At 45.5% G+C, this 27,603-nt stretch overlaps 1 protein-coding gene across 1 annotated transcript; it reads left to right on the top strand.

Moving 5' to 3' along the window:
- The first annotated feature begins 7,734 nt into the window (after positions 1-7,734).
- LOC131258612 (relaxin receptor 2-like) lies at positions 7,735-27,364 on the top strand. Its single transcript, XM_058259964.1, has 22 exons — positions 7,735-7,786; positions 8,329-8,331; positions 14,300-14,542; positions 14,619-14,705; positions 14,792-14,903; positions 15,157-15,228; positions 15,804-15,869; positions 16,982-17,053; positions 17,142-17,213; positions 17,288-17,359; positions 17,426-17,566; positions 17,657-17,728; positions 17,855-17,926; positions 18,013-18,084; positions 18,177-18,293; positions 18,638-18,823; positions 18,892-19,365; positions 19,451-19,524; positions 25,721-25,833; positions 25,906-25,982; positions 27,206-27,260; positions 27,323-27,364. Exons 1-22 carry the CDS (start codon positions 7,735-7,737, stop codon positions 27,362-27,364), a joined length of 2,346 nt encoding a protein of 781 aa, XP_058115947.1.
- Positions 27,365-27,603: the final 239 nt, after the last annotated feature.

Below are 27,603 nucleotides of genomic sequence, written 5' to 3'. Positions count from 1 at the left end.
AAAACACACGTGCGTTCACATTCAAGTTTCCTTCTCCTCTGGGAAACACTAACAACAAGCGGAAGCGAACTAACCGTAACACTCAAGGAGTTTGACTTAAAGCTTTCCCCGTCGTCGTGAATTTTCGCGAGTGTTTCCTGTTTTCCCATCCAGGAAACCGGCAGACGTTCCTCCCTTGGCGCCAGACGGCAGATGTACGCCTGTGTGTGTGTGTGTGTAAACTCGTTGTTATGCGGCTGATGTCGGGACAAGCTGTCTTGCCGCCGGTCTTGCCGCCGTTCGGTTCGAGCTCGTTTATTTCGGCGTTTTTCTATGTTGCCATACTTCATGCATATCGCGAACATCCAAACAATCACCACCCATGTGTGTGTGTGTGTGTAGGTGTATTAGAGGGTAAGTAGAAATAGATTAGTGCTAAGAAAATGGTTTCCCTCGAGAGTCCCGGGGCTAAAAGCCAGCTCATGTTGGGTATTGGGGACTTTCGGGAAACTGCAATCTTGCATTCCTTGTATGAACGACTCCTTTATACGATTTGCTTGCCAAACGTGTCGATGTTGGAACAGTACTCTCTTTGTATGTTCGATTTTGTATTGAAATTTACGTGGGTGGATAGTTTTCATACTTATGCATTATTTTCCCTGCTTCTACTAAGTTTATTGTCTCACTAAATTCATTCCCTACGTTTGAGTTTGTTTTTAAAGAGCTATAATTTTACATTTCAATTTATAAAATGCTTGTTTGTGTTTAAGCCACTTCACATGACTTTTTTTAAAAGCAGTGATAAATGTAGCGTTAATCACAAATTAATCCGTTATGTCAAAGCCGTCGACCGCATCGATCCATCAAAAAAGTATCTCTGTCCGCTTCAGCGGTCCGATGTCGGTGTTCATCGGGGAGATTGGATTCCTCTACTCATTTCCAAGTTCCATATTCCACCCAAATAAGCGATGTTACATACTGCAGGCTAAAGGGCCAAGGTTACACACGCACGCCGATTTGCTGATAGCGTTTATTACCGTTTATTTAAATACCTCCCGGGCTAATGGCTAAATCATCGTCCTCTCGGTGGGCCAAGGGAGGTGTGATGGGGTCACGCTTTATTATTACCCCCCGATTTGTCCCATCTAACAGATGGTCCCCGAACGGGGTGTTTCCTGTTTTTTTTTTTTGTTTTGGTTAAATGCGCCAAATTAGAGTGTTGCCGTGGAGCACGTCTGTTCATTTGTTCGCTCGTTGGTTCGTGGTCATTAATCAACGTGGAAGCATGTTGGGTAAATTATTTCCTCGCTCTGTTTGCTCCGGAATTTGCACATTCGGTTCCTAAAATGGTTGGTAAAGATCCAGCTGCACTCCAATGGTTGACCTGAATTTGGCGCCGGAATGCAACTCCGACGTGCACTTTTGTCGACGAAACGCATGCAGATGTTGAAAATTTATCTCGAACGCAGTGTTTTGTTGAAAAGCGTAGGGTTAATTTTCCACCGGTTTTCCTGGGCCACAAAAGGTGCCATCCGAGGTGGCCACCTGTTAAAAGTCAACCGGATCAATCCAATCGAGCGTGTCGGCGTAACGGGGGAAAATTTATCTCCTTCCGTCATTTCCAACGGCGTTAGATTTATTGCTCATCAACATCATCATCATCATCGTCATCACTCGGTTCTGGTTTATGTTGAGTGCATTCCGGCGTGGCGGAGAGTGCATTCCCGGCCCGAAAAGTGTACTATTTTCATATTCATTTGCCAAACTAATCGTCCGGCGCTGATTACGGTCCACAGCTGGACAGCTTCGCCGGCCAGCGGAGATTAGCGGGTGGAAATTATGGCCATAACTTCATTCGGTAATTTAACGGGCTGCCCAGCGCCGAGTTAGCGCCAAACAGGACGGAACTGCAGCTTAATTACCGATGGTTATTTTATTGATTCTCATCGCACTGCTTTATGGTTGTTTGTTAGAAGTTATTTAGCAGATGTTGAACATAAAATAAACAAGGTAATTATAACCGACCTATTGAAGGGTTCGGTATGTAGTTACGCGTGATTTAGATCCTCGTAAACTTGACTAATTTAAAGTCAGCTTTTCGCCCGAAAGTATAAACAGAGAGAGAGAGAAAGTTCTAATCCGCTTCAGTAATTTGACTGACTTTCAGTAGAAACTTTGGTGCATATTATAGAAACTATGGCTATGAAGAAGTATGAAATAATTTTCTGTATTTACTTTAACATGAACGAGAAAAAAGAAAACGGTAACCAAGTTGAAACAGTTTTTAAAGTTTGTTACTTTACTGTTTGCCAGAGGTTTCCGGAGCTGAACAATGAAGAAAATTCTTCGAAATTAAGTTTGATGAGCACACCGGTTACGCAAACCACCGACTTTTGATGGAGAAAAGTAAATCCTGTTTCAACTTTTGCTGCATTCTAGAGCAGCATATTTCGAAAGCGCAGGACAAATGACCGAAGTGAACTCCTTTTTGTAACGCAACAAAGGCAAAAGATTTATGGGCAGCTGCTTTTTTCTGAGCAAAAAAGGAACGATAGTGTCAACGCTGTGATAAGTTGAAAGTTTTTCGATTGCAAGCGAAAATTACGATAACGCAGCATCACGCACGGGGGTTGTACTTGGCGCGTGAGTAACTTTTCGGTACACGAGAAATTGATTTGAAGGTGCACGTGGAGCATGTTTTCCGGAGATTTTTAAAGGTAGTTTTTTTTTTCGTCTGACTCGCTTGTTCAGACCTACGGTATGGATTTGTTTTTTCGGGGTAAATGTTTGCCGGCTCAAAACGTGAACGTAAACAGCGCCAGAAGCGACCATCGGGCGTCTCCATCGACATTCGTGTGACTCATGGCGTGTTGAGTTCTGGCGGCGCACCATGTGCTGGGGGGGTTCTCGGCGAGCGCTGGTGCTCACGGTGCCGAACATAAACAACACTCACCAGAGCAGGTTTGCGGAAGCAGTCGAAGCCAACCGTTTGCCATTCGAGGCAGGCCAACGTTCAGTCTGACCGTGACCGTGGCCACGATTTGACGGCTTCACCTGCAACACCAGAAGCGGTCCCATAACTCTAGTGCATCCGAGTAGTTCCAAGTGTCGGCGGATGAGACACCTCCGTTTCCATGGATACGAACGGGGAACTTCAGCAAGTTGGTGTAAAAAGTTGCCTACGGAGTGTCGGTTCCATCCTCCACGATATCGATGCTAATCGATGGCGTTCCCTTTAAACTTTCGCTTCTCGTGTTAACTTCTAGCTTTTCAACCCTAGCCATCAATGTTACCTACCTTAAGAAGTTCTATAGGATGATCTACCCTATCAACCGATGTGTAAACTCAAGCTAGTTTAAAGTAGTACCACAGGTTAATCAACCGTTAACCGAAAGGAAAAGAATATTTTTAACCTAATCGTTAGAAAATTCCTCACCGGAAGCGCCTCTCGTGGGGCAGCAAACGTAAAGCCGCAAATCTTAATGTCAATTTCGTCGTTCGACTGCCTCGAAGTGATCGTTCTTCGAGACCATCCACACAGTTTTAATCATCCAAAACAAAAATCATCCCCGAACGAATTCAGCGTGCAGTGAGAAAAAGAATTCATAGTCAACAGTTTGTGTCCGTATGTGCGCTTGTGGTCTGTATGTATGATGTGTGAATTTATTGGTGCAACCAGAAAAAGTACATAAACGAGATTTTACGAGCCCATCACCGCCATTAACGGAGTCCCTCTACGACGTGTTTCTGCCGAACTGCGGGTTTTGCAACTGTTGAATGAATTTTGTGACGGTCCAACATTGATCGTTAAACAGCGTTAAAGCTTTTGCTGAGAGCGTATATTTTTAGCCATGTCCAGAAGTGCGTGAGTAAATAGATGTGAAATGTGTCCATATTGTGGGTTATTTATTTTAATATCGTGTACGAAGTGAGGTAATATTTTATCCCGACGAAGTCATCATAACGCACTGTTTAGGACACAATAAGAAGAATGCGATCAAATTTATTGGAAAAGCAGGGGTTTCGAAAAAAGTAACAAGTGTAAGAAAATAGAAAGAGATTCAACATCATCGATAACGAAAAACTACAGCAAGAGTAAGTAAATACATATGTCAATCCTACTCGAAAACCAGTGGAAGTAGAACAAGAAAACTTCCCTTCTTTGCTTCTAAACGGTGAACCTAAAGTGAACCGGTTACATTCTTGCAATCTTGCTAAGTCTGGGGTACAGTAAATTAATTACCCGGAGTGCAAATAATCCTCTGTTTGTTAATTTACGGGCTAATCGCGAGTTCACTTCGCAAGTTCAGCTGTGAATGTAAGCTTCGCTTAACATTGCCTTCATTAATCGACTAAAGTATCGCGTAGGGACTTGGCATTGGAATTTCATTGAAAAACAGGTGAGTGAACTGGAAGACACAGTTGTGTCTCACTATCAGCGTTCGGTTGTTCAGAGGTTGTTACAAGCTGCTTCAATAGATACTGTTGAGGTCGAAAAAAATGTGAAGAAGATGCCCAGAATGGCCTCGGTCCAAGCAAAACATCATGGAACTGTGCGGTAACATGTTACCTTTTGATATCGTTTTATCGTCCAACACCTGTACGGTCGCACTTTTGGTCCATGTTTTCTTCCGAGATAACCGAATGGTCCGAGGCCTGATAAATAATTCGCGTCACAACAACCTTTCGGCTGGCGAAGCAGTTTGGTGCTGGTAATGGAAACCCCGAATGCAACCCGCGTTTTGTAAAGTGAGCTCGGTTACGTAAAGATGCCTTCCGAAAATTGCTTCCTTGCGCAATTCGAGAACTTTGGCTTCGAGAACATTGGATCGCTTCAAAGTCTAATAATAATAAAAGACTTTCCCGTCCGAAGCGCTTGTTGCTAGTTCAAGGAGAAAAACTGAAAACGTCTCCTTGCACAATCGACCCGGAGTTGGCAAACTAAACGAAATAACTATTGCCAATGGCGGCGGAGGCGCACACTAACTTTCTCATTTATTCCGGTCACTTTCCGAATGCCCGATCGGTTGAAAATGGTGTCAATATTATTTATTGCCTTTTCAGCACAAAGAAGACTCAGCGGAGATACGCCTTCCGCTTGCAATCGATGTTACGAAACAACTTCCCGGAAAATCCTCTCGGAAACGGCAAATTGTACATCTTTGCTCTTCTGCCGTTGTTTGAGTCATAGTTTAAAGCGAAAAAGAAGAACTGTTACGCAAACCGAAAGGTCTATGAATGATGGTTGAGCTCATAAATGGTTTCCTGTTGGCAAGAAGAACATGGAAAACTCCCCCCCCCCCCCCCCCCCCCCCGTTGTGCCCATCGAACCGCGCCTTACGGTTGTGATAAATTCTCATTAAACCCGTTCCGAATCGATGCCAATTGGTTTTAATCGACCGAACGATACGATCATCTAGCTCGTAACGTGCGTATTCAAATCATCTCCCTCCCCTAGCCCTCATCCTCCCCCTGGAGTTGTCCACCGGAAGTAAGGCAGAAAAGTTTTCCAACAACAAACCACTCGCGAGGGTCGGGAAAACTTTCCACCCGGTGAAATGTGTGTTGGTAATGAGCGGTTGGCGCAAATTAATTGATCGTTTGATAATCGTAGTGAGCCCCCCCCATGTGATGGTGATCGCATCGGATCGGGAAAAGGGTGGGGGAGGGAGAGGCGAACATCTGCCGCTTCTTTAACAACACGGCCAAAAACACGGTGTTGTTTCCATTTCATCGCGTTGCAGCAAGTTGTACTAAGGGTCGGACGTTAATGTGGAAGAGGATAAGGGTGTGTGTGTGTGCGAAATGGAGGATAATGTACACACCACCACCACGCGGTACAGGACCACACCGGTTGTAATCCCATAAACAAGCGACTTACGATTATTCGTTTTCGCTATATTGAACGCATGCCAAAATGGAGCGAATTTCCCTCGCAAGCTGGAGGAAAACATCATTTCCGAGCGGTGTAATTTTAAGTCATACATTTTCATAACCGAAAACCGTTGGTTGTAAAACACCAATTTCGGTTCGGCTTGCTCGTTTCGGGCGAGTGAATCACTGTTTTGCATTGGCATTCGATGTTTGCTTTCAACAACTGCAAAACTCTCCAATTATGTAGTTTTAATGTTTATATAACAAATGGACGGTGTTTACACGATGTCAGATGATAGTTAATTAAATGAAAAATTACAAAACGGTATTGAATAATGGCTCACACTAAAACCAATTAGACAATCAAGCACGCCGTCACTTTGCGCGTGGATCGCAATCGGTTGAAAATCGAAAGATTCATCTGTCGACATGATGTGTTTTCCCCCGTTTTTACGTTTTTTTGGATGTTCAAAGAAATATATGTTTTCGGCGCAGCTTTGTACCGCGGGCTTGCGTCTAGACAAGCATAATAAATATTTATTTGCCAGCGGACCACGAAAAAGACTCGGCGTCAGCGCGTCATCGGCGTGGAAAAGGGCCGGCAATGTGTTTAGATAAGCGCGGTTCAATGGCAGTTTGCTGGAGCAAGTCGAGTTCACGAGGTGCGTATTGACGGGAGAAAGTAAACATGCTGGAGCATAGATTCCCCGGGGTGTGCGAAACGGGGAAGCATTTTCCAACCGGGGAGGGGAGGGTGAAACACAAAAGATTACTCGTGACGAAGAACCCGACGTCCGGCGCGGGAAGGATGTGGCTAGTGGCGTGTGGAGTGGTGGAAAATGAGTTAAGTTTGTGCCGAAGAAAGCGTTGCAATCTGACATCTTAACAGAAGACCCATTTGGTGGAAAACAGCCACCGGTGATGCAAACATCGATTTGGGATAAAAGTAAACGACGGGGCAAAAAAAACGTTCCCGGAGCCCGATAAGGCCGGCGCATTGTGGAAACCGCGCATTTCCCTTATCTTACTCATGCTGTAAGTTTTGATTAACATGAGCTTTGTATCGGCGAGCGGGAAAACACGGTCAACACAATCAATGTAAGTGAGCTTCCGGAAAATTACCCACCCCCGGAATCTTCACTGGAAATGGCTGTGCACCAACTTTTCCCGATGGGGTGGAGGGGGTGGGGGGAATTTTCAATTTATAATATTGTAAGGGAGGGTTTTTATTCTTTTGATCCACTGTTACTTCGGTTTTCGATTGCCTATGAACTTTCCCAAACACATACATACACACGCGCGAGAGCTTGTTTTGTCCACGATGTCACTTTATAGCGCAATCTGACTTTATTTCCCCCCCTTACCTATTTTCATTTGCAGGAAAACTTTTCCCGGTGGCCAGAATCGTTGCGCGAGCAAATATTACTTCCGGTGAAGTGAGAGAGAGGGAAGTCCTGGGAGCCAGTTCGTCACCGGCCCGGATGGGAAAGTGGATTAGGAACCGCAAACACACATCGACACCCCCCCCCCCACACACACACACGTACATTAGAGGATAAGAGTGCTTCCCTCGTAAACGCTTTATGGTCCAGATCGTGCAATTAGTGTATGAGTGAAAACGGCAACGCCCGGGCGGGGAGTGGGGAAAGAAAATTAATTCCTTTTTGCCACCGGATTTTCCCCCGTGGAAAGTAACAATCGTAATTAAGTGCTTGGAGTGTGGGTGAGCGTGTGCGTGTGAGGAGAGTGTATTTTGTCTCCCCCTGAAAACCGCCATCGGAAGTGTTTCCGCCAAAATCGACAGTGTTAGTATAAGAACCGCTAGTTGGGAAAGGGAAACCCCTTTTTCCTGTCAACGAGATGAAGAAGCTGCCGGGTGAGATGGAGCTCGTCGTAGGATTGTTGTTCATTGCTTCCATGTCCATACCCATCGGTAAGTTGTTGGTGTTTTATGCTAAGCGGGGTTTCGATTCTTGAGATGCTAAATTCTACCGCTCCCTTCCCTCATAAGTGGTGTGTGAATGCTGACCGTGATTTAAGTGATAAGACGACGAAGAGACACTCAAGTGCTTGCCCGACCCATAAAGCGCACGCCACACTCTCGGAATCTCATTTCCGGGCGCGCGAAAAGCGAAAGAAAAGCCATAAACAAATGCAACTTTATGGTGCAGATGGCTGCTGACTGATATGGATCTGGTTATTAAGTGGAACCGGGTGAAACAAAAGGAAAACCCATCGCATGCCATTGTGTTGGAAGGGGATCTCGGGGAAACTTACCAAAACTGCATCCAGCTGGCGAAAAGCGCAAACGCCGGAAAACGGGAGCCGGTAACGGGAAACTTCAGCCACGGCAGGAGGAAAGCTTTTTAAAACGACTCGCGGCTCGATGAGGTCACGGTCGGGCACATGCAATGTTAAGCCGAACAGTTCCTGCCGAAACACGCCGGACCGCACAAGTTAAACATGGCACACAAGCAAGTAAACTCTACTGGCAGGCAGCCTTCGCGTCATATATTCCATTAAAACGACTCACGATACCCGCATTGTTTGACAGTCAATAATGTCACGCCCGGCGTGAAGAGTGAAGGGGTTGGTTGAGGTGGCGAAAACCGGCGGAAGAAGTCCACACCGGGCCTAGGCAGAAGCTTATGATAATGTGGCTTCGACGGAGGCGAATGAAAAGATCGATTCGCTTACCAACCGTTGGATCGCATTCATCATCGGGCGTTTGCACGTTGTCCGACGCGACGGTGTTTGCGAAAGGCACACATAATTTGCGTTCCCCCATCCGGACGAGTGAGTTGAGGAACCGGGGGTGGTGGGGATGGAATGTTGGATGTCGAGCTTTAGCTTTTACTCGGCTAATGATTTTTGAGTGGAGCGTTCAAGGGAAACAACGTGGATTGTTATGTTATGCACTGCTTCGCTAAACTAAGTATCTTCTCCCGTACGACGTGAAATGTTTGGATGTTTACCTTCATCTCATTTTGATTAAAATATTTCAAACATCAAGCGTCATACTTGTTTTCCCTTTTTTTTCCTTTAAACCTTCCTTATGCCACTAATTAAAAAGTGCCAAAACCGGTCTGCAACGGTTTTAGGGTATGAGGTTTGTCACTTTCCATCAACTTCAACTTGAACAACTCACTTCACACTTGACGAGGGTCTCACAGGGCACGTTGTGTGGTTTTTCACTCGCTCATGATAATTGCACCCGTTTTATGACAGGCTGGGAAAAATCTGCTTGTAGTTTTTCAGCTCCAGTTTAACTTCGTTCTTGATGGAGAATGGACAATTTAATTATTATTCAACCTCATGTTTGGCTTCGCTTGAGATTTCCCCACGTTCAACTATCGTTTGATAGACCGATATTTATCCTTAGCGTAAGTAAAGAAACACAAACAGTCCTTGAGTATTTGCTTTCGCTCGCGTTGCCCTTTTGATTTTGGGAAGCATGGAACAAAAAAGAAATCGGCAAGAAAAATGTTTAATGAGATGGAAAGCGGAGATGAAAAAGAACCGGAAAATACAATCCATACGGAGCGGGGGAAAAAATATCGCTTGAGCTCCGGTTCGAAGGCATTATCGGTGATTTGTCTTTCAGATGGAATGGTAACACTTTGATCAAACAATAAACAATCGCATTTCCACCGATCCGGCCGGGCCTGGAGTTTTTCCCTGAAAACCCTGGAAGAAACCCGTTCGCCTAATCGGTTGGCCTCGCATTCCACGCAGGGGTGAGAGAAAGTTACGACTGTTATAACCTTCGGGTGGATGCTTCGAGCGCTGTTTGCACCTGGACGGGGGGGAAAAAAATACGCGGAACTAGTTTTTGTTTGCCTTCCGCCGAAAATGCAACTCCCTCCTCACGTTGCGGTGTGCCTTTTTTCATAATTTCAATTCGTTTTGGGAGCAATTCGTTATTTATAGCCTGCCAAAAAGGGATAGGATTGGAGGGTGGGTGGGCAGGTTAGGGAAAACCAACGTCGCCCCTAATGGATGTAAATATTTACCCACGTAATCGAACGGAAGATAACGGACCTAATCCTCGATTGCGTGGGGAAAAAAAGCGGTAGGGTGAAGTGGGCGATTTTCGGCCATTCTGGGTGATAAAATTGGGATGGGGCGGGTTTTCGCAAGTTATCACCACCGCGAACCGATCTTATCGGGGTTAAAAAAAAGAGCTTGCAATAAGGTCGTTAGAAGCTATGCAATAAGGTGAAAAACTCCCACACACCGTTGGAGGTAAGCCAAATTGCGGTGAGCTATCGTTTTGGTGAAAGCTAATCATCGTTATCAATGGGTTAGTAATGGTGTAGTAATGGCGGGGGTTTCCAAGAAAATTCCCTGCTAATGAAAGTAAAAAGTATTTTTTTCGGTATAAAATATTAATTATTAATTTAATGAAGGAAATTTAAAGATTTCCACCACGCCAACACTTTGGAAATCGGCGCCCTTTATCATTCGTGGAGTGTCCGAAACGCGAAAACGTTAACCGAAGGAAACGTGGATGCCATCTTTGGCTATTTTTAACGTTGGTCATTATTTGAGTTGTATTAATTCATGCGGATAAGGTAATGAAATTAATTCAACTTTACCACCCGGACCTTGACTTCCGCCTTGGCTTAAGTATTTTATTGCTTCTCCCTTTTTCCTTTTACTGCGCCCCCCTTTGTTTCGATCATAGAATTGTAAATTATGAAACCATCGAGCTCCGTTACGGCGAGGATGCGATGCATCTTAAAACTGCTGCTCGTTTGCATAACGCCCGGAAGCCCGGAAGAGATGAAAATAAACACAGAAAAAAAAGAAAGAAAAAACCCCGCCTTGGTTTCCGTTTTGTTTGCCAGCGTGTAATCTGAAACACGCGTCCGAGAATAGCCGGTCCGGTTGGAAAATGGTGTTTGAATAACGGTTTCCACCCATCGGTGCGGCCCAACGCAGTGACGTTAGCGAAGACGTCCGAAGTCCCTGACCACAGTCACTGCCGGCGTTGACTTCCGATCCGCCAAAGGGTTCCGCCAAGTGTAGACAGAGGCACGCCCCGGGCGTGCTGGTATGCGTCTGCATTACGAAGGGCGCACGAGGACCTTCTTTCCTTTCCGTAAGGATAAGAAACTCGCGTGGTCGTTTCTCGATGCCGTACCGAGCGATTTCCATCGGGTTTTTCCTCTTCCCGAACACGTGGCGGAACCCGCGCGAGATCATTGGCTTTACATTTCAATTATGTCCGCCCGCCCTACTCGTCAACCGTTGTCTCCCGTACTCCTGGTTAGGTTACGACGTCAAGATTATTTAGTTTTCATATTTATGATTTCAATACGCCAAGTACATGAAGGGCTTGGAAGGAAAAGACCATCTCCGAGCGGTTGGAATCTACCACCCTTTTTCCGGCTTGTTTCAACATCTTAATAAAACGCAACCTCGGTAGTAAATCTTTCCCGATAGCGAGCGGGGGTTAGGTGAGAAGTTTGCCAATTATGGTTTGCCCTTTGGTTGCTTATGAAGTTGTTTCGCGTCGTCCCACAATTAGCGAACGATGTTTTCCTTTCGTTTTTGATGCTTTGTTTTCGTTTGCTCAACTTACGCGTCTTGGTTGAATTTATTGATGTTTACGTTAAATGTTTGTTGGTTCTATTCACCGACATTCCTCCGACTTGAGAACTTGAAGTTTAAGATTATCTATCAAGCGTGAAACTTTTTGCTATTAGTAACAACGCTATCTCCACAATCCAAACTGCTTGCGGGACAAAAATAAATGCTCCAAAATTTATGGCAGAGAAGTACAGTTTTGTATATTCATAAATTATTCAGTTATCGTTCATTATAATGTATCATCTTGTACGGGTATTTTTCCCAAAGAAATTATTCCCGAGTGTGCAAAACGAACACAAGGGCACAATTTGTGTTTGTACGAAAAAAAAAACAGAGAGCACGGTTCCAAATATGTTTGCGGCTTTTCACAATGAATTCCGTTTGCCGGGAGCCGAACGACTCCCTGTTGACTGTATATGTACGTCGAGTAATTACGCTGAGCCAAAGTCTCGGCACTCTTGCCCTCCACCATGAAGGCCAGTTTGGGCCCGGGGGCAGAAGCAATTAAAGGACACCGAAAAAGGTCCTTACGGGTGCGTCGATCGTAAATTTTGGCACGATAGTACCGAATGGGCGTCGTTAATTGTTGTTTTCCGAACTCTCGGTGCGCTCGGCAAAAATATAATTCCGCCCCGTTTCCTGGCCACGACTGCAGACCACTGTGCGTCTGGAAGAAGGACTGTTGACTGTGGGACGGAGGTCAAGATGGAGTGGAAAGGAGCTAGTGTTGGGTTTTCCACCCCGTGGCAAACGTACTGCGAACGCATTCAGTTTTCTACGACTTCCATCGTTGTGAGAGTTTTCCGACTGCAACACGGTGGTATCAAGCCTCTGAGTTGAGCGGATATTCTGATTTATCACTCGCATTAGGCTGTTTCCGCTTTGCACGGCCTCGGACGTCAAGTCACAGCTGATTGTGGTTTCGATTCTACGAGCTCGAGATGCCGCAAGTGTGAGGTCACAAAACGAAAGCAGAGCCAGAGTGGAAAATTCGACCACAAACGGACCGAACCGAACCGCAGATAAGATGCTGGCAATTGCGTAACAAGTGCACCGGGGACCATACGCGACTCTGGTGCGGATTTTCCTCCAACCGGAAGCATCTTATTGCAACGGAATTGCTAGAATTGCACGCGAGCTCCAGCTGTATGGAGGTGCTCGGAAAGTGTGACCAACCCGGTCAAAGGACACAGTTCCCACGGGAATGATTAAGTACATTACGGAGCAGAACATGCCTTCGATGGCTTGACCCCGTGCTCTCTTTCCCGAGGGCCACCATGTAAAGACCTCCACACGGAGGTTAATAAAATGCACCTCATGTACCGAGCTACTACTCCTGGGGGAAATTTCAAGCCTTACGGAGGGAAACAGATTAGATTTGAAAGCGACCCCGGAAAACGGGGCCGGGGCAAGAAATTAAAGGACCACCTGCACCGACTTCCGGGAAGCTTCCGGTGTTCGAGGCTCATCCGAACGTTTTTCGGGAAGTTGTGTCAGAAGTCATTAGGGCGAGTCGGGGTGAAGCATGTTCACTAATCATCTGGTCGAGCTGGGAAACCGTCGGCGCAGTAGGTTAGGTTGGAAAATAAACTGTGTCCTCTGTGTGTGCTCGCAAATGTGGGTCAGTTGGACGCCGGTTGTAATTAAAAGTTACTGAAGCGAACCGTTCCGGCACTAAGTGTTTACTCCGGAAGTGATCCAAGCTCACGCAACAGGATAATTAAACGCGACGCAAAAAGACAATGGGGGTTCGCACTTATCCGATTAAGACCGTTCCCGGCGACTACTTAAAGATAATTAAAGGCTCAATTGACGTTGGCTTGCAATGATGATCTATTTCGTTTTCAAACGTCAGATTTCACGCAATCTCGTTGTCGTGCGTAATCGGAAAAAAAGGTTCCGTCACGTTTGCATGAAATAGGATTGTCAAACAAAACCATTTCGCCAACAAACACTTTCCAATGAAATTTTCTTTTAGGTGTTTTTTTCTGCCCAACGGAACCGATTTCCATTCCAACGTTTGGCGATTCCATTTCCACGTTGGCCGTAAAATTGGTTGATGGATGATTGGCCGGTCGTTGTCTCTCAGGCCTCCCGGCTAGATGTGTGTGTGTGTGTATGTTGGCCTACATGTATGTAGACTTTGGTAGGAAAAACCCGAAACGCATGGCAGGTCATATTTCGATAACATTGTTGTAGGCACCCGAACAAATATAAATATATTCACCGTCACGAACGAACCCTTCGGATGCGGATTTAAAGATGGGAGTGGTGGAATTTCGCGAGCTTCCGGTTCTAGGAACGATTGGCCAACAACAAAAATCGATGACATAACTGTCAGCCATAGTTTGGCGTTGTCATGTTCGAAATCCTCTGCCTTCAACGCTCATCACGGAGAATTGAGTTATCTGTTGGAGTGGTTTTATTTAGAAAAATTCTATGCATTTATATCGCGTAACAAATGTTTCACGTCACGAATCGAAACGACTTTTGTTCAATTGAATTTCGTTATTTAGCGTTGGCAAAATAAAATGGCAACACGTGCGTCCTTCTCAGCGTAAAGATTCACTGTGAATAATTTAGAACATGACTTCACGTTGTGTGATTTGAGTTCGGGAAAATGATACACAAAAGTGTTACAAAAAACAATCTGGTTCGCTTTCGAATGCTTCAAGATTGAACAGACTGTAATGAACTCCATTTAGAATCCTTGGCGGACGCGAGAAAACTCGAGTGCGCGTAGATAAACAACCCCGTCGGAAGTTGGTCGCCCATCGGTTCGATTTTCCTTTCTGATTCAATTTATTCTACACACTCCACACGTTCGACTTCCGGCTCGATATGTTCGCAGCTGGCACGACGAGCCGTACCTTGGTGCAGCCGGAAGCGGATTATGGGCGAGTTGGGCTGGATCAGTTCGCCGTCCATCGGAACGCGGTGAGTGTGGATGCGACGGCGTTTCCCTCGTCGGTCGACGGTTTCCGGTGCGAGGATGGATTTTTCCGCTGCAACGGCACGCTGCAGTGCATCGAGCAGAGCAAGAACTGCAACGGCTACCCGGACTGTGACGACGGTTCCGATGAGCTCGAGTGTGGTGAGTCGATGAGTGATTTTCCCGTTCCGACTCCATTCCGTGAACCATTTTCCGCCCTTTTCCTTCCTCGTTCTAGATGACGCGGTGGGGCGCGATTATTACGATCATCTGTTCCGCAAGCAACCGGCTGCCATCAACGATCACCTCCCGTACACTCCCTGCAGTAAGATCGACCCCCCTCCCAAACGGAGCGTTTTTCCCTTTTCCAATCACTAGCGAACGATTTCTTGGGCGTTTTTTTTTCAACAGGCTGGAATGACGCCAACAACACCTGCAAGTGCCGCGGAACGGATGTGCTGTGTGACAACAAGGGCCTCACGGCCATTCCACCGTCGTTGTTCTCGGAAAACATCACCTTGCTGTAAGCCTTCGCATCGCGCGATCTCACGCCTCATCAAAACTTTCTCCCCCTTTGGGACAAGCGGAAAATAGAATAGGCTACCGTTTCTATCATGAACACCATCATCATCGTTCAGGATAAAATCTCATTCTGCACAAGAAGAGTAGGGGAAGAGCTTACCGTCGGAAAAGTAGAACATCGCCGTCACCTAACCCCCCGCTTGGCTTACCCTTTTGTGGGAGGAAAAACTCATTTGTTCGTCTTTTCTTTGCAGCGATCTGACTGGGAATGTCTTCCTCGAGCTGAATATGAATGTGTTTCAGCGGCTGCCGAAGCTTAGCACACTGTAAGTCACCACAGACAAATGGCACAAAAGAGAACGAACGAATTGGGATGGAAAATTGTGTTTGGCGTGGCGATATATTGTGCTGTGATTGCCACGTGTCATCCCGGGGCTTCGGGGTATGTCACAGAAGCGCTGGACACTTGTGGAAATCCCACAAATGACCGCTCCGAAACGATGGCTGCATTCTGTCAATCTAAAATCAATTTAAACCCCTTTTCCCGAATGCGGCAGCGTGGAAATGCAGTTTGCCAGGGATGACACGCCTTTCTTATAACGCCACGGACTCGTTGCAATTACGTTGAAAATTACATCACGTACAATTATTTTCTCACTCGCGCGCCCGTGGAAAACTGGGCGAGCGAGTGTCACAAAAGTAACGTCTTTTCCTTCACCCACCAACCCCGTTCGCGTCGCATCGTTATCCGCTTCGCTTTGGCAAGCTTAATTAAATCCACTCCGCTTCGCGAATCCTTTTCGTCAGCAGTTTGATTACTTTCAGGTTGAATGCGCGTCCAACTTTTCCCTCCACACGCTTACATTTTTTCTTCTCTTTCCATGACTGTACTTCCCGACAGCGTCCTGAGGCACTGTTCGATCGAGCGGATAGAACCGGTCAAGCTGCCGAGCAGCATCGATGCGTTGTAAGTATCTTTGTCCGCCGAAGGGAAAGCCGAACAAACATAAACACGTAAAGACGGACGCATTCCAGTTGGAAGGCCTTGACAGGACATTTTTCTGTCTTGTCCAGTGGGTTTTCGGTCGAGTGCCAACGAGACGAAGGACTCCATTGAGTGACCATATTGAGGAGATGAGGCTGGGGTTAATTGATATATTTTTGGCAACAAATATGGAGCACTCTATTAGAGAAAGGAATGCTAGATGGGTTCTCTCAACCGAGATTCTGGGAATTCGCAGAATCAAAGCCTACGATTTTTGCTGAAGGAGGTTCCTTAAAGATGTTCAAATTGTACTGCGTAAAATACCACAACAACAAATGATAACTGAATAGTGTAAATAGAGTCTGGACCAAATTACTCTAGTAGAGATTGTATATCATCGACCGAACTTTAAAGATCAAACAAGATGTTTTAACTTTCTAAACTCCACAAATCGATGGTTTGTTTACTTTGCGAAACCTACAGCATTTCCTCCAGCTTGTTTAAGAACGAACGTTTCAATACATGAATGTCGCTTTTCCCGGTTCACTTCCGGCCCGCTTCCCTACCACAAACACTCTTCAAAGGCTCGTGCGAAAGGCAGGACGTTATTGAACAACACAATAAAAACCATTGCGCACAGACAAACGGCTAATAAATTGCGTTACTTTATTGCGGGCCACAAATTATGCCGGCCCGAAGGGCGTCCGATAGTCTGGGAGGTTTGCTTGCTTCGTCTCGAGGCCGAAAGTCACGCCTTTTCCAGCCGTCCGGCAGGATCGCTATTTCCGGCAGATGCACCGAGCGGTTTTTCCCCCCATTTGGTGTGGAACGATAATTATACGATTGTTGGGTGTGGGGGGCGGGGGGGGGGGGAGAATAAACCCGTAAACTCTCCGTGCAACTAGTTGTTCGCCCGTTTTGAAACGGTATCGGATGGTGTGTGTGAGTGTTGGTCAAAAGTTTCCACATGCAACCCTCGAATCCCATTTATTTGTGGTCGCTTTAACACCCTTAATTCCCAACCGATGCACAACAGATGGTTCTTTGCCGGAAGTGGTTTTATTACGCTCATTTCCTCCATTCTCGCCTTACAGACACCTGGACCAGAACGCACTTACCGTGCTTCCGGAGAACTTCTTCCCGCCGGGGACGGTGCTGAGAATTTTGTAAGTTGCATTTGCGTTGCGGGGCGAAATCCAAAGTGCACTCCCTTGCTCTCTTATGATCGATTGTCGGGGATTTGTCTTCTTGCAGAGTTCTCAGCGGGAACAGGATCAACCGGCTGAGCGCGAGGAACTTCCTGAACCTGGCGCAACTGGAGGAACTGTAAGTGACAGCACGGATGATGGATGGAGTTTGGGTGTAAAACCGAATCGGTGCATTGATTTATTCCCTTATAGAGATTTAAGAGACAACCTGATTGATTCCCTGGCGCAGGACGTGTTGCAACCCTTGACGGGGCTCCGGATATTGTAGGTATCAAAAGGGTTTTTTGGTAGAAAAGTTGAGACTCTACGGACTCCCCTATATCGCTGCAGATACCTTAATGGGAACCGATTGCGGAAGCTCGTACCGGGTATGATACCACAGCTGACGTCGCTGCAGACACTGTCGCTGGCAAAGAACCAAATCGACAGCGTCGAAGTCTGCGCCCTCGACCTTCCCGCGTTGGAGCATCTGTAAGTAGGCTCGCAAATCCCCCAAATTAATTGGAAGTCGCTTGCAAGCTCTTGTATCTTTCCCTCCTTCTTGTGTGTTTTCCTTCGCAGCTACTTGTCGGAGAACCAACTCACCGTGATCCGAAACGATACGTTCGGCAACCTAACGAATTTAGTAGGATTGTACGTAAGCTTCCGGTGGCGCAGACTGGAGACTAAACATTTCGCATTAGGTTCAATTCTATCCCATTCATTTGCGTTCGTTTCTTTCTTTCCGATCTCTCGCATTCGGGACGTTTCCGGGGGCAGATTTTTAAATAGCAATAAAATAACACACTTCGAGCTGGATGCGTTCAGTGGAGTCGGCAAGCTGGCGACACTGTAAGTACCGGGGGGTTTTTTTTGGCCAAAGCCATCCTACGACTTCGCTTTCGAGGTATTACAGCTCCTCCCTCTCCACTCTGCAGCAACCTCCAGGGAAACAAGTTCGACCGGATCGATCGGCGAGTGTTGGAGCATCTCGGCAACTTACATCACATGTAAGTAAATCGGCTGGAAAATGTGGTTTGCCGCCAGACAGCGGCGAAGCGCCTAATCGAAGTGCCTCATCAATCATTCGCTTCGTTCGCAGCCATTTCACCGAGTTTCACCACTGCAAGGCGGCTTTGCACGTTCGCGTGTGCGAGCCGAAGGGCGACGGCATCAGCAGCAACCGCCATTTGCTCGATAATCCCGTCCTGAGAGCGAGGTACGCGACACCAGACATTCCGAACATTTTTCCACCCCAATTCGTCGTACGAATTCGGGCTGAATCATGAAGTGCGTCACATTCATTCAGGAGTTCCGAGGAGCAAGTAATTTCCCGCCGGCCTTTTTCTTCCTCCGATTGACGTGAAAATCTCCGACACACTGGTGCTCCTTCACGCTGGTTTAATTAAAATTTTAATTATCCTCCCAACCGCTTCAAACGCTTGGCTCCAAAATCGAAATTCCATCAGGCCAAGCCACCGGGAGCACGTACTCGCACGGGAATATGAATTTTTGGCACCAATAATGAGACATTAATTCCATTTTTCGGTGCATCTTTGACAGCGTTTGGATAATGGCGGCCGTCGGAATCGTGGGGAACTTGTTGGTGCTGTTCGGGCGGTATGTGGTGGGCTCGAGGAGCAGTCAGGCGCACGCGGAACACTCGCTCTACCTGCGCCATCTGGCGGCGAGCGATCTGCTGATGGGAGTCTATCTCGCGATCATAGCAACCGCCGACATCATCTTCAGGTGAGTGAGTCTACTTCTCGGAGGTGGAGTCGGATTGATTCGATCCTTTCGCTCCCGGAATTCCACAGAGGTGAATACCTGACGCACGACGAGGAATGGCGTATGAGCTCGACCTGCGCCTTCAGTGGCTTCCTGAGTACGCTGAGCTGTCAGTCGTCGACACTTTTGCTGACGCTCGTCACCTGGGATCGGCTGGTGTCGGTGACCAGGCCTCTCTACCAGCGTTCGAGTAGCAAAACTCGCGTCATCCTGAGGCTCGCTCTTCTCTGGGGAGTGGCGACGGCCGCCGCCGTTGCCCCGCTGTCCGCCACCGAGTACTTCGGGCCGCATTTCTACGGCAGCAATGGCGTCTGCCTGTCGATCCACATCCACGACCCGTACGCCATGGGCTGGGAGTACTCGGCGGGGCTGTTCATTCTGGTGAACACCCTGTCGCTGCTGTTCATCGGCATCTCGTACCTGCGGATGCTGCAGGCGATCCGCGTGTCCCGCAACGAAACCCGCAACACGCTCAACTGCCGGGAGAAGGTCGTCGCCCGAAGGTACGTGCTATCGAACGATGGGTGTTTGGTCCTTGGTCCTCCGTTTTACATGTTGCCATGAATAATTTTCTCACCTTCGCCACAGGTTCGCCATCATCGTTGCAACCGATTGCGTCTGCTGGATGCCGGTCATTGTAGTCAAATTAGTCGCCCTTGCAGGTGAGTACCGTTGTACAAGATTTTGGGGAGAATGTGGTGTGGTTGTGTCGATATTTACCATCGAGCGTCAGGGACCCATTTACTCTTGATGTTGTTAGTAGGAGGAGCGGGTGTTTGTATTATGCATGAATTAATTTCGATATTGATCTGAACGCCTACGAGAAGCCATTCTTTCTACTGAAGTATCGAAACAAAATACAGTAAACACCACAAAGGCACGTGTTGTTCAGATGCTTTCGTTTAAATTTGGGAACGCATGTCACAGAGTAATATCTTTAATTCGATTTAGTTGGAACTCACTTTAGTTAACTCACTTAACTAACCGTGACACTCACTTTTTCCTCCTATCGAACAACGCAAACAAATTTAACAAATGGAGGCGCCCATTCTTTCGTAAGGTCAAAGAAACGTAAGAGACAAAGTACAACACTTATGCGAAAAATTTGGACTTCTCACATTATATGGAAAACCACAAATTTTCACTGATCGATTCTCTATAAGCTGTTTTGCTAAGAAAAAATAACAAATCGTTTCCATAATTTACAAACTGAACCAAAGGCAAGATTGTTAGAGCACACATCAGTCGGTGCATAATATCCTAGAATGAGGACGTTTTTGATATTGTCTACATAACCAGAATATATGGAAGTTGGTCCTTTTTCTTTGTTAAATTTTTATGAAGAGCCGTAAAATGCATACATGATGCATTAGACATGCCAATGAACATATTATATGTATGGTTTTGTATATTTTTAAATGCCGTAATTCAGCTTAAAACATGCCGATGAATTTTACACCTCTGGTGCATCGTGCCTCACCTTCTCCTATACACCAATATTAAATTCAAAGTTAAGAGAGATTATAAATAATAAAAAATGATTTGTGAAGCAATATTGTTCGAACTTTGCTGTTGCTTTGAAACTGTTTCATCTTATTATTTTAAAGCAAGACTACTTTATTCAGATTTTGTTTTCACCGTATTGATTGAATTCTATAAAGTGAAAAGTTGTTTAGCAAACTCGTCTCCCACCGGAGTCGAATAAATCGTTCCGAAGACTTGAATTGGCCGAATGAAAAGTGAGTAATTAATGTAATTTTCCGCAACACAGATATTGGCCTCCTAGGACCTTTCGGGGCGTTCCGCGAAGTGGAAAACCATCCCCCTCCCCCCCCCCCCCCCGGTAAGGCAAGGCCACGGATCAGCTGCTAAACGAGGCGAAAAACGTGACCGAGTTTGGAACGAAAAATGCAGACACGCGAACCGCGTCGTCCGAAACTGTCCAAGCTAATTTGCACGAATGGGGAAACAATTTTCCACCAGACACGCTTTTTTACACGATGGATGGGGAGGGAAATCTCCATCCTAGCGGTGAAGGCGAAGAACTTCCTAGGTTTTAATTTGATAAATTTCTTCTCGAACAGTCGTCGCGGCCGGATTTTTCCGCCCAGGTTTCGGCGATACCGCGTTAACTTTGTCCTTTCAAATGTGACCAACTGGTGGGACACAATTTAATCTACATCAACACGAGCTTGGAAGGATGGAAAACATATCCTCTCGGGCGCAACTGAGCCTTCTGGCTTTTCCACCGAGACCCGGTGGTTCGGTTTTCCTTTTTCGTTCGTGTTTGTTTTCTTGTTGCAGCATTTTGGTCAATCGTCGGAGTAAACGGAAAACATCCATCAGCTCCCGGGCTCGGAACAAGAGCCATAGATTTTCCAATCTATTCTACCGTCTCGTGGTTGGTGGACGAGACCGGGAAATTCGGTTCGTCCGCAATGTAACACAAAGCAGTGCAACCATTGCCGCTTTTCCCGGCTTGGTGGAAATAGTTGACATTGCGATTTGTGCTCAGTTCGGTGTGTTTACGCTTCATCAAACCTGTTTTCCAATTCGGGGACCCCGCTTTTCTCCTTCTTACCCATTTCCGATGTCAACGGGTTTGCATCCCGGAAACATTCAATTAGAAACGGCGGTATGACCGGGCCCCCAACACAAATGCACACGCACGCTGCGAGTAGTTCATATTTGGCCAATTTGCAACCGAACTCCGCAGTTGTTGCAGATCAACCCTGCCGGATGGCGTAGGAAAATATTGACAACTCGCACCCGCCGGATGAGAACTACGTGGTGGAAAACTGCAACGTCGGAGCAGTTTGCAGAGCGTCGCTTGTGTATGAGGAAAGCTGTTTGTTGGGAAATGTGCCAGATCTGTCCGATCGATCCCGGGTTTCAACGCCGTGTAATTAAATCCCCCGCTCCGCTCTCAACCAATCCCTCGCACACTTTGGAATTTTCCCACATTTATTTCGACCCGGGAAGAAAATCAGTTCAGTCATTTGTCTTCACTCAACACCAAGATGGAGATCCCGAAAGGGTAGCGAGAGGAAGCGGCCGGCTAGCTGCGGTTAGAAAACCACCTTCGAGAGTATGTTCCGTGAAATGTGCCGAAACCAATCCAATCCAATCCAATCCAAATGCATAATAATGAGGCGGGTTTGGGGTACCGATAGTGGGTGGTTTTGGTTTTGAGAATGTATTGCTTTTTGTTGTGGCACGTGATTGCCGGGTGGCTTTCGCTTCGGTGGACGTTTGTACGATTGGGTAAAATAAATAGTGAACAGTGTTAGCGATTGGCAAGCTGGAGTAGATATCGTTACTGTTTGGATTCCACAGAACGGATGTCGAAGTTATCAATTATTTGTTCTATCGACTAACGATGAACAATGTTGTTGAGTGTTATTTTAATTGGCATTTTCTATCGTGTGTGTGTGTGTGTGTGTGTGTTTTTTGTACAGCAAAATTTAATTGTTTCAAATCATTTAGCTGACTGAACCGTTGTACTTTGAGGATTAATTAATTAATACAGTTTAATTTTTGCCTTGCATTTGTAGTGATTTGACTACGGTGAGTGATTTTAAACCGGGTTATGATTGCCATTGAATCTTTTCGGTTGCTATTGTTTAATGTATATTTCCACGTTTAATCAGTCATATTTGAGATTTTCTCGTTTGAAAATATGTTTCAAATTCTTTTACCCACTTAGAGCATACTCATTGGTGATTGAAATTACATGGAACAGTCAAGAACCAAATTATGGAAGTCAAATAAACGGGTAGAGCACAGACTACGATCGGATAAAATCCGTTCGACGGTCGATGAAAAATGAATTCTGTGCGTTTATACCTTATATGTTCAAAGGTTCCTTTGAAGCCTCCAGCTTCGTTTATACCTAAGGCGCTCAAGTGTTTCTTTTCAAACGAAGTCGTTGGTAATCATTTCAATAATTATACAAAATCATGATAAATTCATAAAAAACTACAAATAGGATCCGCAGAAAAGCAATTAACACTCTTTTTTAAAATAAGAACCCTCAAATGTACGAATTCGTTGAGAATCCGCGGCATAAAACCTCGCGGATTTCTTCCCATACAAACGGGAACGAACGGATTTGCGAAAAGAGTTCATTTCGTCCTTATTCAAAATGGCAGGTAAAATGAACACATTTGAGAGGAGGTGAGTGAAACTTGACAGCCAAATTTGCCCGCGCTTTTCAACGTGAGTGACCTTTGACAACTCGATTCGAACGGATATTTTCCGATCGTAGTCTGTGCTGAGCACGAAAGTCTATATATTTGCTTCGTTTCACGTTACGACCTCTGTTGATCCTTTGAAAGATTTATTACATGAGCCTCCATTCGGATATTACAAAATCTGCGAAAACAAATGTTGTAAAATGTTTGAATGTTTTAAGTAATTATCGGGCTAAGCACAGACTACGATCGGAAAATATCCGTTCGACGGTCGGTGAAAAATGAACTCTGTGTGTTTAAACCTCGTATGTTCAAAGGTTCCTTTGAAGCCTCCAGCTTCGTTTATACCTAAGGCGCTCAAGTGTTTCCATGAAGTGGATGATTGTTTCTTTCCGAACGAAGTCGGTGGTAATCATTTCAATAATTACACAAAATGATAATAAATTCATAACAAACTACAAATAGGATCCTCGGAAAAGCAATTAACACTCTTTTTTTAAATAAGAACCTTCAAATGTACGAATTCGTTGAGAATCCGCGGCATAAAACCTCGCGGATTTCTTCCCATACAAACGGGTACGAACGGATTTGCGAAAAGAGTTCATTTCGTTCATATTCAAAATGGCAGGTAAAATGAACACATTTGAGAGGAGGTGAGTGAAACTTGACAGCCAGATTTGCCCGCGCTTTCAACGTGAGTGACCTTTGACAACTCGATTCGAACGGATATTTTCCGATCGTAGTCCGTGCTTAGCCCGTATAATACTAAGCAATTACACACTTTTATACACAATGTTTTAATAAGAATGAGCGGTTTATTTTTCAATTTGTCAAAGTAACAGAACACTTTAAAATTGGTCGTTAACTATAGAAATATATTAAATTGTTTACCGTTCTTATGGTAATCTACCCTAAAACTGGTATCCCTGAGGAAATAAAATAACATTGCGTCCATTAAGGATAATATATTGCTACAAACATAAACATCCAAAGCTGCGCAAATGTTTAAAAGCTAAATGAAGCTCTCATTTGCATTGCATCGAGAAATCTGAAAGCGAGATTGACACACGTACCATCGAAAGGCTCCGTTCCCATTTCCATTGAGCACATGAGTTAACAAATATCAAGACGGGGGGCGTTTCCGTGGCAAAGCACAATTGATTAGCTAATCATTCACTTCGGTGCCATTTGCAACAGGCTGGAACAGCAAAATAGAACGAACGCGGAGGAAAAAGTCTGGTGAAAACAATGGCACAATTTGACGCCAAATGATGAGCTGCTCGAGGAAAACGGTTTGTCATACTTACGGCCTGTTCGCTTAGGACGATCTTAAATTTCCCCTTCCATTTCTGAAGTGCCGCTGAAGCCCGCTCGTTATTGTTATAAAGCGTTATGGAATGTTTCGCAAAGTCCCCACGTCGTAAGTAGGGCAAGCGCAAGTGCTCGCGTTTTGGGGCCAAACACCCACGGAACGGATCCTTTTCCCGGAGAGAAAATGCCACCCGGCGAATGGCGGGCGAAAGGTGTGCGGGGTGCACGAAAGCGAACCATAAATAAAACGGCATTACTCCTATTATCGTGTTACGGGTTTTTGCTTCACTCTCGACTCTTTTCCGTACCCGATCGGTTTCCTGTGCCCGGTGTCGGTTCGGGAAAATCGGACCAAATGGAGGCGCCTGGTGGCTCGTGGCGGTTTTGGTAACTCGAGGCAACTCGACCTGACACCCCCCCTCTCCCTCCACCGGCGGTGTCGATGGCATGTAGTTGACTTTCTTTGCTCCCTTCGCTCTACGATCGCGGTCACTTTGATCGGTTGTTACCGTTCAAATTTGCGGTTTTGAGGCTTTTTCCGTTCCTTCGCTCCGTTCCTTGGATGTGTTGCCGGACGATACCTGCTGGAATACTGGCTGGATGTCTGGCAGGGCAAGCATCGGTGCGGTGTCTCGTTAGGCAAAGCACGGCAAAGATATGTCACGTATCCGGTGGCGGCATATTTTGGCAAGCGTCCAAAGTTGATGGTTTTTGGTGATTTCTTTTAAGTTTTTCCCCGTAAGGATTTGGTTGTTTTAGTTTAAAGCATCTTTTCGGATAACTGTTTTTATTCGATGCATTTTGTTTTCTTGTCGGGATTAAAAAAAACATACGGTTGAACACATTGGTGAAGTCCACGTTTTTTTGGTTGTAACCGGAACTGAAACGAGATATTTTCATGCCTTCCTTTGATTATGTTTTTTATCAATGCAGACGGTATGGTTTGGAGTTTGATTGAAGCAACACAATTTTAAGATCGCATTATAGGAAATTTAATTCGTCAACATCTTCATCCATGCTTTTATGATAGTTTACCAAATATCAAAATTATAGCATTTCCCATGGTAACACCCACTCCCAATTGAATCGAAAATGTGTAATTGGAGCATGTGTGGCACAATTTTCTACCCACGGCGTAAAACGATTCGGAAAGCAAAGTTCTCCAATCGTTTGTTTTCCTCTGTCGATCATTAAGTGTCCACGTGACTCTATTAATGTTTGCTTTGGTAAACAACTGCTCCTTAATTTCCATGAGTATCCAGCTGTGTTACTTTGGAGAAACAGTCAAAATATTATTGAGTGTGTAATGAGTTTCATTTCTCTTTCCTAAACTCTTCTTCTTTCGCTTGTGCAGGGTATGAAATTTCGCCTTCGCTGTACGCTTGGCTAGCGGTGCTGGTGCTTCCGGTCAATTCCGCCCTCAATCCCGTTCTCTACACACTGACGACCGCACAATTCAAGCAACAGGTGAGTTTTCTTACGCTTCTTATGGTCGAAATGGGTTTCAAAAGGGTTTACGGTTCTTTTCCTGTGTTTTAGCTGGCTCGTTTCTGCTATTCGCTTCCATGTGGCGCTCGTCCGGAGTTGAACGGTTATGATTCGGCCATCGATTCGAGGTGAGTTTTAACACAAAAGTAGATCTTTAAAAGTATTTCATGGCTTGACTCATTATTGAGGACGTAAGGGAAATTAAAACTAATTCAAATCGTCGTTTTTCCGCTTAAATCCCAATGGCTTAACAAAGAATTCAAATACACTTGTTTGATTCAACGAAAGATCGAACGAAGCTGGTGGCGCCATCTAGGAATAAATATCAAAACGTCAAGTTTACCATCGCTCAAGATGCTTAACGCCAAAGATAGCTGCTGAGCAAGATGTTTACAGTCAAGACAAATTCGAAGCTATTTAAAACTTCGTTTTCTTATGAAACGAAAATTACATTCACGATTTAAGATTTTTTTATCTCCTTCCTTACGTTCGGGAAAACATCGAAAAAAGAACACGCAAGCGAAGGGGCTGGCTTTAGGTGCTTGAAAAGTGTTCTAGGGATTTCCCACTCAATACGATCCGCCACTTTGCAGGCGTAATACGAAAACGGTGGCTAATGATGTTTTAATGACTGGCTGGTGGAAAAGCACAAAACGCACAGTAATATCGCCATCATCACGCTCGATGGATAATGGAAAAAATTGAAAGGAAAGTGTCTCGCGGACGGTGTGCGCGGACAGAACTCCGATGAATGAAATGAAATGATTTAGTGAGCATCATCTTTCCAAACGATGCTAAGGAAGAGATGTGCGAGTCAGGAAAGAATAATGCACTCTAGAAAGGAGAAAGGATTCGTTTTTCTTTGTCCATTCCCTCCTAATAGGAAGGAATAATTAGTAAGAACCCTTGGTTACCTGCTTGGTCGTGTAAAGAATATGGTTGTGGAATGGTGACGATGGTTTTCCACTTTTCTTTTCCGTTTTTGATTTTCAATCCCTTTCAACAATGAGCTTTCGTGATGGAGCCGCGTTTTCTGGCGAGCTGTTGCTCGGTTCGTTATGAAAGTAAGTGAAATTGAAACCTCCGGACTACGGTGAACCCTTTTTCATGTCTTAATTATAATCATCCGATTGTACCCCCACTGTTTGCTTGCGTGGACAAGGAAAAGGATAGCTATTACTTCATTTTCTTGGGTTTACTCTTTAAAGTAAATTATACTATGGTTTACTATGCTAACAACGTGGAAGCCTTTTAGTTTGATGACAAATTTGATCAAAGGAAAAATAATTTCCTACAATAAGTAAAATTTATTATGCGTATCCTTGTACGAATCGATTCGTTTTCCTTCCAGGAACAGCATGGCTCAGTTTACACACAACGGAAGCAAAAGAATGATCCAGCGAAGGGTAAGTGACCGTTGAAAAGGATTTGTTCGATCAATAAACCGTGTGTCCCCTTCGCCTTCCAGGAAAGATTATCCACCAACACGAAGGTGTACGAGTTCAAATAGCAGATGTCGAACGGCGGAAGTGGCAGTCGGAGGAGTGTCCGCGGCCGGTATCGGTCCTCGGACGGGTCCGATTGTTCCTCCGACCACCGGAACCACCGTCACTGCTTCCTGCCGAACAGTGTCCACCATCAGAAGACGAACCAGGGTGGCCAGGGTCAGGGTGCGTTGCGGGGAATCATCCCCTCGCTGCCGTCGTCCCCCTCGACGATCATCACCAACATCGAGCAGGATCGGGAGGA

The sequence above is a fragment of the Anopheles coustani genome, chromosome 3 (assembly GCF_943734705.1).
Source record: "Anopheles coustani chromosome 3, idAnoCousDA_361_x.2, whole genome shotgun sequence".
NCBI lineage: Eukaryota > Metazoa > Arthropoda > Insecta > Diptera > Culicidae > Anopheles > Anopheles coustani.
Note: the sequence above shows the minus strand (reverse complement) of the source record. Positions and strands in the feature narration are given on the sequence as shown.